This window comes from Physeter macrocephalus, chromosome 15 (genome assembly GCF_002837175.3).
Source record: "Physeter macrocephalus isolate SW-GA chromosome 15, ASM283717v5, whole genome shotgun sequence".
Taxonomy (NCBI): Eukaryota; Metazoa; Chordata; class Mammalia; order Artiodactyla; family Physeteridae; genus Physeter; species Physeter macrocephalus.
Window position 1 is genome coordinate 61,733,133 of NC_041228.1, and position 21,328 is coordinate 61,754,460.

The window sequence follows — 21,328 nt, forward strand, 5'->3', positions numbered from 1 at the left end:
TTCTCTGATCCCTCCTGTAATTTCTCTCTCTTTTATCTGTTCCTAAACACCTACTCATTTCCTTTCTAAAAATATTTGAAGAATTTGTTGCCAATTTTTCATAATCACTTTGTATCTTTCAGATTCCTTCCTTCTAGTTTATAAATAAATCTCTCTTTTTCGGAATTTCCCTTAATATAATGTTTCTAAATATATGATTGTCTGTCTCCTCTTTCACAAACAAATAACTAAATAATCAGGGTGACTCTGCAACATCTGATATAAGGAGTGTTGTTTAGATTAATGTCAAAACCCAAATTCAAAAGACTTACAATAATTTTGTTAACTGAAAATGATTTCTAAATCAAAATAAGGGGACTAAAAAAATACTTTGAAACATGATTAATTTTAATATGTTTACAAGGAAAGAGTAAATTCACCAGCAGAAAAAAAATTACCAAAATTAACATTTTACAGTTTTTTAGTCTTAAAGCACAATACATTTTTCATACAAACAAATATATCACCATTATAGATATCATAATATGGCAACATTTATACACAAGGCCATTTACCATTAAGAAAATCAGTGGCAATGGTGATGCAATATATCAGTTCATGTTTGTTAAACTTTTTGCTATTATACTTCCTGGCCCGCAGGAGTATTTGCCAGGATACAATATAAATGTGTGACCTCAGTTTGAACAATACATAGAAAGCTCTGGTTGCCCATGCTTAATCCTATATTTATTATATGATCACTAGAAGTGTTTTCGTACCACTACTCTTGACGTAATTCCATTTACTGTTAAGACCGTTCCCAAGAAATCAAACATTTTAACAGATTCACTTGGATATTAAGGAATTTTTTATACAAAATAAGTGCAGTATCAGGACTTAATATTCTATATGCCTAAACTTAATAAAAGAGAAAAATTATACAGGTATTATGTGGAAAATAATTTGATATTATATGGAGTAGGTAATCATAGCATTGAGCTTGGGAAAATGCAGTATGTGTTTTTTTCATTTTTAGAGTTACTATTTTTATTATTGTTTTTAAATGCACCAGATGATTTTCTGAGGAACATTCACATTCAATGTTTAGTTTCATTTTACTAGTGGCATGTACAAAGCACCATATAATATAACATATGAAATGTAGAACAATTATGACTATGTAATACTGTAGAAATAACTGCTAAGAAAATATAGCAATATTTAACACAGGATTTCTAAAACCATTACATATTCGTTACTTTTCCCTAAACTAATAATGTCCCATGTTTCATTTTATAGATGTAGTCTATCACAATTTATATGCATTTGACACTCATGGGGGGTTGAAAATAGTTGATATCTTCTGTACAGTAATGTTACAGTTTTATACAAACTTCAGAAATATGGCATTTGGAATAGTGTTCCTCCTCCAACTGTTCCATTTCACACAACAGCAAATACTCTGAATGCCTTTCCTCCTGGAGGATTCTGTAAACTGCAAAAAATACACAAAGTGTATTGATGTCATCTCCATATATAATCCTTCAAACAAATCATGCTTTCTTATGACAGTCAAGAAAACAGCTCTATGAACCCAGATGGTCAACTTTCTTAGACTACTATAATTTATAGTTATTGGAAAGTTTGAGTGAGGATGACATAATTCTTAAAATCTTGGTTTTACACAAGTTTACTAAAAAAATTTAAGGTGCATAGTGGTAATAATAGTACTTTATATAGAACGTTATAGATTCCAGGTCATGTTTTCATATATTACCACCTTTAGTCCAATAAAGTAGAGTTAAGTGGCTCTTACGCCATTTTACTGGGGAAATACTAAGATACAGGTTTACAACTGACCGGCATGGTTAAAAGCTAACTGCAAGTTAAAGAGATGGAGATACTTAAGAGATACTCTGGAATACTAACTTATTATTCCCTAAGTCTGACAAAATTTAAATTATATAGCTAGCATACTTATTAATATTGTAACATCTGTGCTTTCAAAAAAATCTTAGTGAGGAAATTTAATGGTCAAATCTGGAAGGTCCTAAGTATTTCTTCACTGAAATGGAAACACACACACACACACACACACACACACACACACACACACACACACACACAGAGCACTCAATCTCATTTCAGAAGTATTTTAAAACAGATCTTTAAAGCAATGCAAAATCATTCCTTTTACTCTTTATTAAATTATTTATATTTTATTTGACAATATTAATCAAGGTATGTTTTGCTTAAATGCCTCAAGTTAAAACTGGTTGATAATGGCATTAATCATTATTTATTCTAATCAAATGTAAACTTTTGAAGTCCATTTTTTGCATAAAGTATTATTTTCTTAATAATACAAAAAAAGCTTTTAGAGATAAACACAAATGCTAAGAGAGAGACAAAGTGCAATTTGTTTTATATATTTATTCATGTGTAAGAAAAGAAAGGAGAGAATTTTAGAATGAAGAAGAGATGAGACTGTCACAAGTGTACACACACAACATTACACAATAAACACACACATATACACAAGCCAGGTTTTTCATACAAGCAGACGGCTAATTGAAAGCCATTTTTATTTGTAGGAAACAAAATGACAAAGTGCCCTGGAAAGTGTCTTTTTACACAGTGATACACCGGAAAAATACACATTTTTGAACTTACAGAACTAGTTCTGAATCTGAGCTCTGAGACTGACTAGTTATATGACCTTGGGCGTACCATTTAACCTTTCTGAGCCTCAGTTAACATGTCTGTAAATTAGGGTTTATAGAACCGACTTTGTAAGGTTATTCGTAGAGCTGAGTTAATATACTTAAAGGGCCCTCCAGTATCTGGAAAATTCATAGTAGATGTTCATAAATAATTATCATTCTCAGTTTTAGGATATCATCTACCTTATAGGTTTAAAATAAATTTAAGAAATATGACAGGTAAATGAAGCCACATTACTCAGTTTAGCTTATAAAACTGCATATCATACTCTATAACTCAACCTACTTTATATATTGTCTTTCATATATATATAGAGAGAGAGAGAGAGAGAGAGACAGACAGAGAGAGACAGAGAGAGAGAAGGAGAGAGATGGGGGAAGGGTGTGGGGAGCGAGCTCTGTGTGTTTGTTTACATTTCAGTGAAGAAATTCTTAGGATCTTACAGGTTTGACCATTAAATTTCCTCGCTAAATTTTTTTTAGATGTTAAAAATATTACTAAGTATGATGGCAATACAATTTAAATTTTTTCAGACTTAAGAAACGGTAAGTTAGTGCTCTCGGGCATTGCTATGAGCCAGCTAAGCCAGGTGGTGGAGAAGTCACCTCCTTAACAATGGCCTCCTGATACAGTCTCATCTGAAAATAGATGCTAAATACAAAGCTGTCATTTTATGAAGATGGCACCCAGATGCTTATGTGGAAGGCAATCTAGGGATCCTGCATGGCACATCCTTTGGTGTCCTTTACAGAAACTTTACCATATGTGGAAACCCTCCACTGGCAATTTTGAAGAACCTAGTAAATGTTTAAAAGTTAGGGATTTATCTGTGTCTATACAAAATACATGGGACTTAATATTACTTCCCCAAGTAACAATGATTTTAAAAATCATTACAGGTTTTTTTTCTCTTAACTTTTATTATTACTTGATAAAGTAAGGCACATGAATTTTCTCAAACCACTGAAATATATAATACTAATGAGCCAAATACCAGATGACCTGAAAGGGTTCATTTACATCATACTAGGCATCGAAATTCCAATCAAAAAGAGAATTTGGTTCCAGGGAAAATCAGACTCATTGTTTTGGTCAAATACTTTGTCAGGTAACTGGATTAGAGAAATATTCAGTGCCTCGCTCACCTAGAAAGAGTTACATGTAAAAACTAATCTAGAAAATCCAAGAGGGTGAAAGAAATTTCCTTATTATAAGATCAATTAACAAAAGAGTGGTTCTGACTCATAATCGGATTTTCATGTTGATTTTTATCAGCCTGCAGGAGACAGGCATCTCTGGTACTGCAGCTTCTCCCATCCCTGGAAGACCTACTATTACACAGCGTGCATGCAAAGGAAGCGCACTGGCTCAGTCACGAAACCTCAAAGCCATGCTAAGGAGAGTTGGTTGTAAAGCCAGCATAATGGGAAAGATGATATATCTAAGTACACATATGTTTATAAATATATATATATCAATTTATTGACCTTTCTGAGAAGATTCCATTCTGAAAAGAAGCAGTGTAAGTCTTTCTTTTGTCCACAGGCATCACGTCAACATAACCCCCGTGATTTTGAACCACGCCAGCATGTACAGCTGCTCTGCAGATACTGGACAGCTGAGGGAGAAAGGAAAAAACCACCATCATTAGAAAACGTCTGCTGAACTTGTCCGGCCTACTCTTCTATTGGACACAAGGTCGCTGACATCTGTCTCTATGTGGATACCCAGTGAGCAGTTACAGGATGATGTTTTGTGCATAAAGGAATGTTTTAAAAGTCACAAAGTTAAAGCCAAGCAAGTCGCATCTGAAGGTAGATCTTAAGGGTGGCTGCAAGGATAAGATCCCTTCACCAGCTAATCTGTCCAAACAGCAAGCTTTTACTACTGTCCAAGCAATAAAATGTAAATTAGCTCCTTTTATCTCTTCAAGGGCCTATTTATCACTCTTAAATTTCAGCCTTTGCTAGTTCCTACTCGGGTCACTCTGACCAAACGTTCACAGGGGGGATTATCTGGACCTCATTTATATTCAGTTTTGACTTTGAGCAACTCAAACATAGTTCTGTATATCTCTACAGTCCCTTTTCCAAAATACAGGCATACATTAAATGAGGAGGTTTTTCCTATTAGATAATATAACCTATGTAGAGAAAACTTGCCCAAAAGAATAAGCCCAAGAAGAAAAAAAGATGAAGAATAATTATCGCTTCTACCTAGATTTGCAATGTACATCACTCTGGTTTGAATGGTCTGACATGAGGTACTAAGAAAGTTCTAGTTTTGCATTGTACCAGTTATATAATCTGAATTGAATGGAATTTCTATAAAGGAGAAAATTGTTTCAGGTCCGACAAACACTTTCCATTTTTTTAACATGACTGAGTTCTAGAAGTCAATGCTTTTCTTTTGGCCAGTTAAAGTCTTCTGTAGATTTTGACAATTGCTTTCATCCAAATGTTCTACCAAAATTTGTCAATAGCTGAGTATAGCCTGACAAAATCCTACAAAATGAAACGCTTGAACTGTTTCAGTATAAAGCAATCTACCCCATATCCCAATGGGTCTTTTCTGAACCCACTGGTGTATTCTTTTCTTATCTCTATGCACACGTGAGTGACTTAATGTGCTTTTTTAAGTTCACATAAGCATGTGCATCTTACGTGACCTTGCTTTATTACTGTGCTCTGAACTCTGTGGCATCAGTCAGTATTTATTAGATCAGAGAGACCAAATGCCAAGCTAATACTTTTCATGCTTTTGCTATATCACAAAATACCATACATCCAAAGCCCCATATCCTTACTCTGAGGACACATTTTATTCACCATTTAAAGTCCCTCACTGAATTAATATTTGTGTCCGATATGGTTCATAAACGATGGAATTAAAAATAACTGTACACTTTTCAGTATTTATCCTGTTCTGTTAAAAGGTTATCATCAGCATTTTTCCCAAGGCAATAAAAGTGCTTAGATATAACATTCACTAAATCCAAGCACTTAATATGGTTTGAAACTATTGTTTTGCCCATAACTATGCAGTCAGCAGGCATTACGATTTGAGTTCAAAGGTCAGAAAAGATTTTCTTTTCCTACCCGCACTTTATTAAGAACTAATATACCACGAAAAGAAAAAACTATATCTGTGAAAACAGTGGAACATTTTTAATGAATGCAGAAATTAATTTCATCTGTCATAAATGAGAAATAATAGCTCAAAGCAATAGGATGTACAAGTTGTAACTCTATAAATGGAAAGAGAGAAAGAGAGAAAGATGGGGGAGAGAGGGAGATTGATAGATTGTTTCTCACTTTTCCATATCTTGTATTTAAATAGATAATGTATTTTGTAAGGGATGGGAAGATTGCTTAATTAATGACTGAATCTCTGATTCTGTACTTAGCACATAAAAAATATATATTTCCAACTTGTTCTACATAGTAATACAAAATTTCTTACCCATTTCACTGAGTTAGAAAGATAAAACGATCTCAGGATATAAGTTCTAATAAAAACCTGAACTCTAGCAAAGAGGTGGCTTATAGGTACAGAAGTGTATAGGATATTTTGAAAGATTTTCAGCAGATGTGAGTAAAATTAAGTTTTTTTTACTCAAAGGGACAACCTGGGAAGAATGATTTCTTTGGAAATCTCTGATGATTCTAGATTTCCTCATTCATATATATTTATTAATTTTTTTAAACAAATATTTATGTTTCAAGGGGTTTGCCAAATGTCTGATATCACTGCGTGCTCTAAGTTCTGTTAAAGCAGGAACTAGGCCTGTCTTGTTCACAGCTTGGCACATGTAAAATTGTTGATGAAAAAATAATGCATAATTTGCCCAGCTGCTGTCTTCAAGAAACTTTAAAATTAATAAAAGAGGTGGGGAAACAATCATAATGCCTAACAGAATCAGTTAAGTGCTAAATAAAAGGAAAAAACAAAGTAATAGGGTTAGAGAAAAGCAACACCGGGCTTCCCTGGTGGTCCAGTGGTTAAGAATCCGCCTGCCAATGCAGGGGACACGGGTTCGAGCCCTGGTCCGGGAAGATCCCACATGCCGCGGAGCGGCTGGGCCCGTGCTCCACAACTACTGAGCCTGAGCTCTAGAGCCCGCAAGCCACAACTACTGACCCCACGCGCCACAACCACTGAAGCCTGCGTGCCTAGAGCCCGTGCTCCGCAACAAGAGGAGCCACGACAATAAGCCCGTGCACCACAACAAAGAGTAGCCCCCGCTCGCCACAAGAGAAAGCCCACGCACAGCAACAAAGACCCAACACAGCCAAAAAATTTTTTTAAATAAATAAATATATTTTTTAAAAAAAGGAAAGCAACACCATACTCGGGTTAGGAGAACCAGTAATACACTTCACAGAGAAAGTGGCAATAATTCAGAAGGTAAAGAATGACCATGATGTTCACAGAAAAATTAGAAAAAGCATGTTTTCAGAGACAAGAAGATAAGCACAGATTGTGAAGACTACCAAATTAAGATACCAACAGGACATTGAAATTGCAGATAAGAATACTGCAAACCTGGAGCTGGGAGAGAGACTTAGATTTGGAGGATAATTTTAAAGGTAAAGCTGAACTGAAAAAAAAAAAACACAAAAACCTGAACCCGAAATGAATTCACCAAGTGGTGGTAATACTCACATTTCAGGACTCTTCATAATCATATTTCCATAGTATTCTACTGAATAAGTACATCAAGAATATAGGTCTTACATTTCTTTTGGAACTCTTTGGATTAGATATTGGTAGTGGTTTCCAAATGTCTGCCACATAAAATCTAAACTTATCAGCATGTATTTAGACTCCAATTACATGTTTCAAGAGCCGGATCCATCACAGCTAATCTTCCTGGTCCAACCCCAGTCCTGGCATCCATTACAATACACCCTCAACTGGTTTCCTTTTGTACGTATTTTAAGGATTACCTGTTTGTGATTCTGTGTTACTTGCTAAATGCCCATTTGGCAGTGGAGATATTGTTCATACTTTTGACAAACTCTTAATTATCCAGTTTATACTTCAAGTACTGAAGAACCGAAAGGAAGGTTAAAGAAAAGTAACATGCTTTTTCCTTCCCAAGGATGCATCCAAGCTATTTCATTTAGTATCTGATGTAAGAGATATAGATAGGATATGAAGAAAAATTCAGTCAAGATAAATGATTATGCATGCGTATTTGCATATAGATATTTAGTTTTTAGTGTTACTGATGATTGACCTTTCTGAGAATACGTATATCAACACAGAATCTGTTCCTTTTTCTGTATATAAATGTACATATATACATCTAAACACGTGTGCATGCATATAGATAGATACTGAGAGCTGCATAAATTAGGATACTTACATCAGAATAAATTCGAGTTCCAATTACACGAGCATAAGGTGGATTTGCCTGCATACAGTTCCGAGGACAGTATACTCTAAAAAATAAATATATACTTACAAATATTAAGTAGCTGGTTATTTCAGTCTTTCTCATTAGTAAGGTCATAGACATGCATACACAAAAGTAAACTCAGCATTCTAAATCCTACTCATTATTTTTTACTGAGGTATAGCTGATGTACAATATTATATAAGTTACAGGTATACAATATGGTGATGCACAGTTTTTAAAGGTTATACTCCATTTACAGTTAGTATAAAACATTGGCTATATTCTGTGGTTTACAATATATCCTTGCAGCTTATTTTATACCTAACAGTTTGCACCTCTTAATCCTCTACCCCTATCTTGTCCCTCGCCACTTGCCCCTCCCCACTGGTAACCACCAGTTTGTTCTCTGTACCTGTGAGCCTGTTTCTTTCTTGTTATATTCACTAGTTTGTTGTATTTTTTTTTCATTCCATATATAAGTGATATCATAAAGTATTTGTGTTACTCTATCTTATTTCACTTAGCATAATGCCCTCCAAGTCCATCCATGTTGTTGCAAATGGCAAAATTTCATTCTTTTTTATGATTGGGTAGCATTCCAGTGGATATATACACATTTTTTCCTTCTGAAATAAACAGGTCAATTATACAATCCTGGCAGTTAGCACAATTGGTTCTGCTTACTTTACCTACTTCCAGCTTTTGGCACAGATGTGTTTCTTTTCTCTTTCTTTTTCTTTAAAAAAAAACCCACTTAGCCAGGAAGCTTTCTAATTTGGGGATTCAAAGCTGAAAGAAACATCAGGAAGTACCTCTCTCTCAGTATCTGGGAATTTGGTACCCAATATGACTGCAGAATTTAGTAAACATATAACTTGGAAAAACGGAATCATTGTCTGCCACAGACATCTCATAGTTTCTTTTCTCTATGTTCACATCTTTGGTAACTCATCCAATTTCATGGCGTTGATTATCATCTATAAACTATTGATTTCCAAATTTATATCTCTAGTTGGGACCTCTTCTTTTAATGCTAAATTTGTATGTCCTACTGCTTCTTGAACATCTCCACGTAGACCTAATAAATATCTCAAATTTAGCATGTTTGAAACCAAATTCCTAACCTTCTCATCCAGTCCGCAAATATCTTCTTTCTGTAGGCTTCCTACAATAAATGTCAACTCCATTATTCAGGTGCTCAGGCCAAAAAAAAAACCTTTATTCTATCCTTAACTCCCTTCCTTACCTCAACCTTATATTCAACCCAATTTCTATTCGTTGTACACCGAAATAAAATCAGAGCATCCTTAAGCACCTCAATCACTGTAACTCTGGGCTCTATCTTCCAATATCTAGCTCACTGCAATAGGCTCCCCTATGATCTCCCTGCTTCCTATTTTGCCCCCTACAATCTATTTTGCCACACGCTTACACTGAAGAATACAAGTCTAATCATATCATTGCTCTGCTCCAAATATTCTAGTGGCTTTCCATCTAATTCAGAACAAGTGACAGGATCCTTATAATAGCCAATAAGCCCTGAGTATTCTGTCTTCCCATTACCTCTCTGACATTATATCCTACCCCTCTTTCACTTTCTCACCCAGCTCCTGTCACACTGGCCTAATGGTTATTCTTCAAACATACAGAATAATCTCATCCTCGGGGCCTTTGAGTTTATCTTTCTCTCTGCAAGGAATGTTCTTTCTCCAGATAGCCTACTCCCTTCCTGATACTTTAGCTCCTTTTTCCAAAGTTTCCAAAAGTTCTTTTCTTTAAACATAGGGTCCAATTATCAGTGTTCAGTCAGTCACATGATATTTTAAAAAATTCACTCCCAGAGTTTAAGAAACTGCCAAGTGGCACTTATTTAAATTGATTGGCTCTTCTGAATTCACATACACACACACAAGTACACACACTCATACACTAAAAGGAAATCAAAGCTAAGACTGGAAAAAACATAATTCATTCTACCTAGTAAATCAGGGTCTCAACAAAATGACTATATGAAAATCATTGTTTGATAAAAGTATCAATTATCTTCCTAAAAGTATTCTTAAAAAAAAAAACAAAACTTCATTGCAACTACCTTTACCAATTGAAGCAGATCTTCCTCAACACAGTTTTTAAGAAATGGCTACATTTCTTATTTAAATTTCATGTTCCTAAAATTTGTATAACACAGTACACTTTAGCATCTAAACCAGAACCACTTAAATATAAGTAATAAATGAATAAGTTTTTATAACTTTGAATTAAAGGGTTGGTTTTTATAAAAGATGTCTTCTGTAGGAGGAAGGGTGTCCCCATCGACTATAAAATTTTATTTTTGCATTTGAGAACTGCTGCGCATTCATTGCCCACCCTATGGCCATAAAACCAGCTGTTCTGCCCTTAGGATCATGCTGAGCATGCTCTACCTTAACCATATTTAGCACTTGGTCTGTGGAAGGCCAAGATCAGTAGATTCAAACTGAGTTCATTTCTACGTAGGTAAGTTCAGGTCAAAGAAAGAATGCAGGAGCTTTTCGCTTGTCTGAGTTCTAGTCTCTGGTTTTAACACCTTGTTATGTATCTGTGAGAATGTAGATAGTGATCTAGTAAACATTCCTTCAACTACAACTTCCATTATGCTTTGAATAAAAATGCTGACACATTTTAACAGTACCTGCCTTTACATCTAATCATAGGGAAAGGGGCTGCTTGGCCCTGATGTAATCCATTAAAGAGTCATGCAATGACCAGACAAGTGCCTGACATGTGCAACTTGTAACTTACTGGGTGGCCAAGCCTCATAAAGCTGTAGGGGAATGAACATGTGATTCTTTCTTTTAAATGCTAAAATAAAGATTTTCGTAGAGACAAAAAAAAAAAAAAAAAAAAAACCACATTTTTTGGAGAAAGTACACTAGGAGTGCCTAGAGTACATGCAGTTTGCGGTGTCCAATGCTCCCTGCTGCTAGCAGCTCAAGATCATACATCTTCTGAGTCCTAGAGACACCAGAATCTCAGGCAAGAGCAGTCATCCAGGGTAAAAGGCCCCCTGTTCACAGGTTAAAAACGAAGGAGAAAATCTAGAAAACAGTACCTTGGGCAATGGGAAGCAGGCTTATGAAAAGGACAGAGCTGTTCCACAGTTGTTTCACAAGTGACAGCCTGAACTGAAGAATTCAAACACAAAACAATAAGCAAATCCTTTAGAAAGAATAATGTGCAACAGAGTGGTAAGAAAATAAGACAGAAAAAGTGCTAACCTGTTACTTTAGAGACTGTGAAGGAATTAGCAGACTGATACTTGCTGAAGATAAAAACATAAAAATTTCAATCATCAACATCTTACATGCATCACCATCAACATAAATTCTTATATTTTTTAAGTCTATGAATATTTGATTTTTTCTTAAACGTTCTTATTTAAATATCTAGACATGTAGCAGTATAAGAATTAATCATCTGTTTTATGCTAAATTCATATTACCTTCAAGTATGAGCCAAATACATACCATTCTTGATATCAGAGAAAGATCTCTTTTCATTATCAATCTCAAAAACTTATACATAATAGCATAAAATAATACACATTTGTATCTATGTATTTGTTTCCTATTAAAATTAAAACTCTCAATATACTCATTCCCTGTTACCACAGAACCAATTTAATCTTTCAAAATAGTCAATACAAGGCAGTGTAAAAAGACTACTAAATAATAAGTACCTTAAAGGAACATGCATCATTCATTTTTTTGGTCCCCCTAGTATCTAGTAAAATGTCTACAATAAATGAATGAATTCCTCCTTACATGTTTTATTAAAAAGCAAGACTATAAGAATAGGTATTTTAATTGGTTTATCTATACCCAGGCTTTCATAAAAAACCTCTATTGCAAAAGGTAATGCTTATTTGCGATGGTACTTTAATTTGACACACACACGTTTCAAGAGAGTTTATATAATAAACAATTAAAAAAACAAGTTAAAAGAAAAAAGGTAAATAATAGGAAATAAATGTTCTTTAATGCAACACCCAATGTTTGGCTTACCAAAGCTAAAAACTAATATTTATTATTTATTTAAGATAAGTATTTGCTGAGTGAATAAATTAATCAATAAGTGTTTCTGTAAAACTTTTACTTAAGAGATTAATCACTAATGGCTAAAAACCACACATCAGGCCTTTGAATAAAACTGTATACAGAGAGCATCATTCCACCAATTTACAAGAATTCTTAACAAATTCTTTCTTATCATTACGAATTCCATACTGTGGAGTTTCATGCAATTGTTCAGTTACAAAGGAAGGGAGACTATCATATTTCCTAAGAAGAGGCATTCATTCCATTATGAGGTTCAATAATGTCTATTATTTTACATAGGAGAAAGAGAAACTACAAAGATATTTCAAAAGCCTACATTTTTCTACTTTCTAGAGAGTATATATGAAAATAAGTTATTTTATAATAATACATTTAGTATATTTAATATGACAAACATTTCAAAAGTTAGTCAATGCTTTTATGTTGGGTCAAATTACATTTTAACAGACAAAAGAAAGGTGACATAGTGTATTACATATTTAGAGGCTTTGCAAAATGCTCTTTTACCTAGTAATCTATCTTATTAACAAAGTTACTGTTCCATGAAATAAATAATTCTCCCAAACAGGGCAGGAAGAATATGCAAATCAATTAGCCTTCTCAGGCACTTTTTATCATAGCTGAAAAATGTATTGCTTCACAATGGGAAAAACTATAAATTTGTACATTCTTAATGAAACTAGAAAATTTAGAGTTTTAGCATGATCTTTATAAGCAAAAGGGTTCAACTTTGAATTCAGATGCTTCTCCTTCTTTTTGCCCATGGAAATTATGTAGTTGAAATGAACCTTGAAAATTACCTTCTCTCTTTATAGACTAAATTCTTCTATGCTTTGCTCTAAATGAATGTAACTTACTGCTACAGCTTAAAATCTCTGGTCCAAAAGATTATTTAGGTACTTACCCAATTGTTTGAACACCATTCCTATTGGATTTGATGAAATAATGTTTTCTTCCTTGTCTAGTGATATCCACCCAACCACCGTCATTGTCTATTATACCATAATGAATTGCAGCTCTACAGATGCTGGATTGCTGGGAGAAAAGGAAGGGATGAAAGGATGTTAAAATGATAAGAATTCTGCATAGGATACAACTCGTTACTATGTATGACTTTAAACAGTTCTGAGCAAAATAGCTATACATATATAAATTGTTATTTTTCCCATTAAAAAAATCAAAATATTATATGAAAGGATCCTATCCTCAAATAATGACATTTATAATACTTACCATTTCATAATGTACACTGCCAATAACTTTAGCTTTACTATCCAAACAGCCAGCAGGGCATTCATATCTAAATTAAAGAAATGGGGAACAAAATTTAGCTTCTCTGACTGTCCATATAAAATGAAAATATTTTTTATATCTCGCCAGTCAATTTTGAGAGTAATCATAAATATTACCTATTGCAGGTTGTGCCTTTGCACTGGTCTCTTAATCTTACTTCGCAAGAAACAATTTGAGCTAAAATTCAGAAAATAATAATAATTTAGATGATGCAACAGCTGCTCTAATTCATCCCGTACAGTCTAACGCCAAGTTTTTGCCATTCTAAAAATGTTCAGATTAATAAAATATAGTTGAATATGCCGGCAATGTAAACTTTAAAAGGTGTGTAAATAATGCAGAGATCTTACACATTTGCTGTGTGCTTATGACTTCGTTTCTGTTACTATCATCTGCTATTGTCCGGATGTGGGTGTCATGGACTTGTGACTGCTGCCCTTCAATTTCATTTGTTTCTTCTTCTTGAGGAGGGTAATAGCTATCTGATCCTTCTGTTAGAGAGAATGGATTTAAGAAATATGAATCCATCTTAAATGTGCACAAATTACCAATGATACACCTTTATATGCCTGTTTAACCCTGAAAGCTACTAGAAAAATCAGTACTGTATATTGGCACAAGTTTTGGCTTAAGGTGGTGATCTTACATACTGCATTGGAATAAACAAAACAGATGCATACACCTTTGAGCCCTTGACTCTTTTATGCTAACATTAAATGGAATCATCTCTAAACTTTGCTTATATTTTAAAGTGGTATCAATGATTACCTTTCATCGTGACATCATGAGGTCTACACAGTGATCTAATGAAGTCGGGCTTAGTGAATTTGAATTTGTTTTCTCAAATGAAATCATATTTTCAGGAGGATAACACTTAAAATTTTCAAAAGGATCACATTTAAAATTCTCCTGAACGGAAATTCAGCCTAAGAAGGATTGACATGCCCTTGCTATTTACCACAATATCAGTTTCCATGGAAAGGTTTCTATCGCAGAAGGAAATTCAATGTGTAGAAATTTAAACTTAACAATGGAAAATATGCAAACTTTGAATTTAATATTTTTTCCAGGATGGCTTGTATTAAGGGCTTGACAGGGGCACATTTTGGAAATGTGGTTATTTGCATGTATGTCCAAGAATTCAGAATCTAGAAAAAGGATGTATGAATTCAGAGGAAAGTCAGCTTTAGTAAGACACTGTGGTCATTGACAATGGAGCAAGCAGGTTGGAGGTTTGGGGGATGGAAAACAGACTCAGGCACAATGAAAAAAGCTTTCAGAAATTAAAAATGGCTCATATTACACAGTGAACTATATTCTTACTTCTTGTCTACTTATTATAGCTAGTGAGCACTCAATCATTAAGGAAAAAAAGATATCTGTTTATAAGTACTGAAAAGTGGCTGCATTTACACATATTTCCAAATACACTTGGTCTGCATTAATCTTCATTTAGTCATCATTAAGAACAAAGTAGTACAAGAGGGTAAAAATGTTCACCTGGATGCCCAATAAAAAGCATGACTTTCACAAAGCTTTGTCAGGTAAGTTTTACCTTCATGGGTTACAAAAAGGACATCATAATTATACTTATTTTTGAGGACATCCAGTATATTTGAGACAGTATTTTTTGCAACAGTTTTATAATACTATTATATATATATTTCTTGTTGTTATTTTGGCATGACAAATTGTATACTCTGCAGTAAGAAGCAGAGAATTAGTATCATTCATTGGGCATGGTTCAATAAGATTCATGGATAGGTATTTAGGCAAAAACTCTTAAAGTGCTTAAAATAAATTGTGTTAAACTTCTAAATTCTTCAGAAATGATGACATTTATGGAAATAATTCTAGTCAACACTATATCAAGATGGCTTTTAAGAATGAAAATATACTTGTCACTCTGGGATAATTTCAAAGTAGAATTAAGTGGTTATCTGGAATAATCCTGAAACTTTCCTTTAAATACATGTTGGTATAATAGACTTATTAATATTATAAATTAAAAAAATATTTTAAATGACTTCTAAGTATTTGAAATAGAGTTCTAGAAACTTTTCATGTAATAATTAAATGTGCTTTTGGCTTTCAAACACAAATTAATGCAGAAGTTGGATGAAAATATAAATCAAACTGAATATTACAACACAATATCACATACCTTTGTAGCACAGATTTTCTCTACATCCTCCTCCAAAACTAGGTGGGCAAGCAGAACAGGGCCGGCCATGTTTGTAGGGGGCATGGCCCCACCAGTTTCCCCTTAAAAAGATAATCCACTCCATTAAGAGGTGGTCTATTTTTTGAGAAACCTCCATACTGTTCTTCCACAGTGGCTGCACTAATTTACATTCCCACCAACAGTGGACAAGGGTTCCCTCTTCTCTACATCGTCACTAACATTTGTTATTTGTGTTCTTTTTAATGATAGCCATTCTGACAGATGGGAAGTGATATCTCATTGTTACTAAGTTTAAACATACACTGCTACCTCATTCTTTTGAAAATATTCTAAATAATGGGTTATGTATATTGCTAAAATCTGAAAAACCAAACTTCTGCAAAACACTAACCTCTGCTATGGAATATTCATCTATATTCCATTTGTTTCAATAAAAACAGATTTTAGACATAGATTTGACCCTAAGTTCAGTTGTACAATATTTTCAATGTAATTATTTGAAGGGTCTTTACATAGGTGAAAATACATTTCTCAGTCTATAGTTTCTCATCTTTAATAAACCAAAATTATTAAACATTTACACAATATAGTAGTGCAATAAATAAAACTGAAGCCCTAAAAATATGATTCCTATCTTTATAAAAATTATATTTACAATCTTCATATTCCTTTTAAGCATCAATTTTATGCATCAGGCAACCATAATTGTTGCCACATGACATAAACTCAGTTAAAACAATGCACTTTACTCAATAATACACACTGAAAATAAGGAAAAAAATCAAGAATGTAAAGTTATTTTTATGTTGTTAAGAAATACTTACATATGAAAGTAGTGTTTTGTTTACTTACTTTGGGGAATAATTGCACACCAAGTAGACAGCTTTGGGCCAAATCTGCCCCCAGATGTTCATGTTATGGCACAAATTAATGGCACAGCCTATTCTGCTACTTGTTGCCCACACCACCTACATTAGAGAAAAGAAAGGCTCAGAAAAAGTAGGCTGAGATGAAGTAAGACAACAACATACCTGAGAGAAGATGCATAAAAGTGAACTGGAGAACCAACAGTTACTATTCAAAATGAAATGAGGCAATGTCAGAAACAATATTTTTCCTGACACTTGGGGAAGTACTTAATTTAACTTTAAAAAAAAAAGAGATACACAGGTATATAACTCTATCCAGATATAAGACATAAACATCTTATTTATTACTAAATAATTCAAATGTTACATCCTCACAAACCTAAATTCCGTATTAATTTTTCTGTGAAGAAACTTACCTACCAAATGAACAGAATTTCTCATCTTAAAGCAGAAAGTACTGGAGCAAAAGTTTAGGTGTGCAAATTTCTTATACAATGTGACATTTTCACTGTGCCACTGGCTATAAGGGAGTCCAATACTGATCTTAATCTTGCCCCATGCAAAGGCATACAGAACCATTTGCTTTATAGTCACTAATAATCAGTCATAGAAATTCTAGAAACTCAGATCTGTAGTGAGCTTTATCTAGTCAAATATGACATTTGTTGTTTGATTTAGAAGTTTTAGAACATGTCCAATACCCAATCCAAACACTGAAAATTTAAAAAAATGATAAGTGCTGCACACATGTGAATACTGAATGTCATGGTAAATAAAACCATATTTTTATTTTTTGAAAATAAAAAAATTGACATCTGAATTTGAAGATGGTAAATTTCTTCCCATTTGCATTTATTGGGGGCATATTAAAGTATTTTATATGTAAAATCATTGAAATAATATTTTTAAGGAAATGTCTGTACTTTTTCGATTATTATTCTTATTGTTTATAAAAATTTGTAAGCTTATTCTACATAAATCAATATTAATATATTTTTAATAACCATATAAATGACATAAGGAAGGCAAATGTTCAGTATCCTAAGTTCTCCCCCCCCACACACAAAATAACTTTGTTAGTTTACACGAACTCAAATTAAATGAATGAAGTGTAATATACCCAAAACATACCTGTGTATAATGAGTACATACAGGACCAGAACATCTGAATGGACAATACGGGTTGCATTCATGTTCATATGGGTAGCTAAAGTCTTTGACTTCATCATACCATGCTTGTACATGAAATGTTGGGGGCCTATATCTATTTGAAAGAAAATAACCACAAAAATCAAGTAAGGCTGGAGAAAATATAAAACCAAATATTGCCAAAAAGATTGATGAAGTTTGGTAGAGAGGCAGTTTTGTGTAACTTATTAATATTAAATACTTTTGCACTTCACATCACTAATATATCAATTACTTGAAACAAAAATAAGTTTAAAATACTACTGATCGTTCTGGTACGATATTTATTTTTTCTTATTTGTCTCGGTGTGACTGCTTGTTTTCCTTTTAGGCACTAAGCCTTTGAAAACTTACAATGACGAATTAGTAAGTATTTCATTTCAAGCTCTTATGTTTTCAGAAACAAGAAGCTGTATTTTAAGCTACCTTCCCCAATGTGCTCCCAAATTCTGTCCAATTGATGGAAGCATGCTTGCAGGTCCATGTTCCCACAAACAGGTTTCAGCCCAGGATTCTGCAGATCTTTCCAGTTCTACATCCCATGTCTACAATTCAAAACAAAAACAAAATACAGACACGAACAGATAATGTATATATAGAGTTTGGATATTTCTTTAGAATCTAGTGTTACTCAGTTCTTATGTTTTCTCCCTTCTTCTTTGCAAAGTCAGCATCTTAGTCTGGGTTCTCTCCATCTCTCATATAGATTTTTGCACTAGCCTCCTAATTAATCTCCTTTCATCCACCTCTCATCCCTCCAGTCTGCTCTACAAGTGTTTAGAATTACCTAAGTGGACACAAATACGCTTAAGTGATTCCTCTAACCGCATCCAACAAATCTCTGTATACTGTTCCCTGTCATAAAACATGTTATTCCTTGCTTTTGCTGGCATCGTTTCCCCTGCCTAAGACTTCCTTCTCCCAATTATTTGTCAGACAGGCTCTAACTCTTACTTCACAATCCAGCTTTATGTAATACATTCTTGACACATTTTCAATTCTCTTAGAAGTAAGCTAGTCCCTACTTTGGGCTCTTAAAGCTTTGTTATGCTCCTTTGTTTAGCAGCTATTACACAGCAGTGTTAGTATTGTCTACGTCTCTTTCATGGGACTGTGAGTTGCTCGGGGGCAGTTATTTAACTCACGCTGGTATCTTCGGCCTATTATCTGTGTCTGCCATGTGGCAAGGTGGTTAATAAACATTTGCTCAATACATGAATGGTTAATGAATCTGTATCCTATAAAATATAAATGCATTTTTGTGTACAAAATTCAATAATATTAATTCATATTTTAAAAATAATTTATAAAGCGATATTTAAAATTATAAAATTATTACTGAAATAATTTCATATGTCCTGGGTTTAATATTCAATTTGTTAATTTGAAAATCAGGCAGTATAGTGAGTGTGGTGGTAAAAACAAAGAGTTGGATAGAACTGGACTCAATATTGGCACAATGACAGGATTCTGGGCATGTTAAGAGGGTAGAAAAATAGTCCTGGAACTAGAAAATGAGGACACAACCTAAGGTGATAGGAGTGAGACTGGAGAAAAGCAGACAGTCTGAAATAATGTTTAGAAATTTAAATTCGTAGAAGTTGATGGATGACTGAAGGTAGGTGGTGAGGGGCAAGACAAAAAAAAAAAGGGTGAAGACTGATGAGGTTACCAAACTGTGAGAAAGAAAAACAGAGAGAGAAATAGATTGTTGTAATAGAAGTGTATGTCCATTCACTTCAGTGCATATTTCAAGGATGATGTGTGAGGTGTCTGTGATACATGCAGTATATATGTCAAGTAGAAAGTGGAAATAGACGACTGGGGTTCTGGGGAAAGAAATACACTCTGAAGATATGGATTTTGAAGTTATTCACTCAGAGATGAATTTCTTCAGGAAGGTGATACAGAATTAGAAAAGAAATGACAAGAAAATTCTGGGGTTATCAAAATTGAAGGGGAGAAAAAAACAATGAGTTAGTAAGATGAACTAGGGAAAATGGAATCAGAAAGGTTAAGGGAAAACTGAAAGAGGATTAAATTCTAAAAGTGACGGGACAAGAGATTCCAGGAGAGGAGAGTGGGCAATTAAGGTCAAATGTTACAGAGAAGTCAAGGAAGATGCGGTCTGCTAGGTACTAATTCATTGTTAAGAGCAATTTCAGATCTGTCCCAGGCAGAAAATCACAGCACAGAAGGTTAGTAAGTGACTCGAAAGAGAAAGTGGAGGAGACAAGTGGGAGTTACTTTGTTAATACTTTAGAGAGGAAGAAGAAAGATGGACAGAAGCCAAAACAGATTTGATGCCAGGCTCTAGAGAGAATTTTACTTTCTTTGATTTTTAAAGGATGGAAGGAACCTTATCATGACTATAGGCCAAATGGACAAGACACTAGAAAGAAGCACCAAAAAAAAAAAGTATGTGTGGGGAAGGGAAATTTCTTCACTCTTCATATAATTTTTTTATATTAAATGTTCCTCCTCATTCACTTGTGGATCTGAAATACATAAAATCATGCCTTTCAAAGCCAAAAAGTAAAATGTATACAAAATTAGGGTAAGTATATTTTTGTTATAGTGCATCTTTATTATCTAGCAAAAACACACACACAAAAAGTGTATTTACATGCCACTAAAAAATTAACAGCAGCAAAAGTATCCGGTTTTCATAAAAACTTGAACTTCACTTTGAATTAATATCAAATGTTCAAGATGACTGATTCTGTGATACAGACATCCATAAGTATTTATCAGGTAAGCACTTTATTCGCCAAATACAAGCATACTATTAATTAAATTCATGACTTAAGTTAGACCTAATTTTTATAATTACATATTATGTAATATGCAAAGGCATAATTCAACTTGCTGTCATTATATCCCCAGACAAATTAGGTAAGAAGCAAAGAATTTGGCTGAAGTCCCAGAAGATGAGTAAGATGCTGATTTTCTTTTGTTTTCAGAAGGTTGGAGAGATGGTCATCTCTCAAAAGCAAACATGTTCCCAAGTAGATTTCCCTGGAAAGTAAGTTGTCCTTAAGAGACAATCAAATTTTTGTTTTCAATCTTGGAAATCAGGTTCTCATATAATACTTTAGTCATAAGCATAGTGAAACTACACTTATCCATAGGTTTCTAATCTAGCAACATAGCAATCTCATAGTCAAAGAGTAGCTGGGAACCAGAAGAAAAACGTAAACATTCCTAGACGGAAAAAAAAAAAAAAAAAAAAGCCTTGAAACCTTGAAACCACTGAGATGGTTTTAAAACACTCTTCCCACAAAGGGTGGAGTTGAATTCCCTCCCCTTCACTTCAATTTAAGCTAGATAGTGATTCCCTTCCAACAAACAGAATGGCGCTGGGAGACTTTCCAAGCTAGGTTAGGAAATACAGACTCTATCTGATTCTTTCTCTTTTAAAGACACACATCTTAAAAGACCTGAGTCAACAAATTAGGAGTTCAGCTACCCTAAATAGGTAGCTGAAAAAAATAAGATGGAGAGACCACACAGAGACAGACAGAGATGCAAGACGAGTTCCCACTGTTTGAGTTTTCCTAGCCCAGTCAAGAGATCTGTGAGTTTGCAT

The 21,328-nt window shown here is 33.9% G+C and overlaps 1 protein-coding gene across 1 annotated transcript in view; it reads right to left on the minus strand.

The window, feature by feature from the left end:
* Positions 1 to 366: 366 nt before the first annotated feature.
* CRISPLD1 (cysteine rich secretory protein LCCL domain containing 1) overlaps positions 367 to 21,328 on the minus strand; it is a 54,441-nt gene continuing 33,479 nt past the window's right edge. Inside the window, exons 3-15 of the mRNA XM_007106054.1 lie at positions 18,166 to 18,284; positions 17,683 to 17,815; positions 16,535 to 16,650; positions 15,662 to 15,762; positions 13,848 to 13,988; positions 13,614 to 13,674; positions 13,438 to 13,504; positions 13,109 to 13,239; positions 11,365 to 11,408; positions 11,199 to 11,271; positions 8,075 to 8,150; positions 4,191 to 4,321; positions 367 to 1,474 (exon numbers count right to left, since the gene is read on the minus strand). Coding sequence (XP_007106116.1) covers positions 1,423 to 1,474; positions 4,191 to 4,321; positions 8,075 to 8,150; positions 11,199 to 11,271; positions 11,365 to 11,408; positions 13,109 to 13,239; positions 13,438 to 13,504; positions 13,614 to 13,674; positions 13,848 to 13,988; positions 15,662 to 15,762; positions 16,535 to 16,650; positions 17,683 to 17,815; positions 18,166 to 18,284 — 1,245 coding nt within the window. The 3' untranslated portion in view covers positions 367 to 1,422. The remainder of the gene's footprint in view (positions 1,475 to 4,190; positions 4,322 to 8,074; positions 8,151 to 11,198; positions 11,272 to 11,364; positions 11,409 to 13,108; positions 13,240 to 13,437; positions 13,505 to 13,613; positions 13,675 to 13,847; positions 13,989 to 15,661; positions 15,763 to 16,534; positions 16,651 to 17,682; positions 17,816 to 18,165; positions 18,285 to 21,328) is intronic.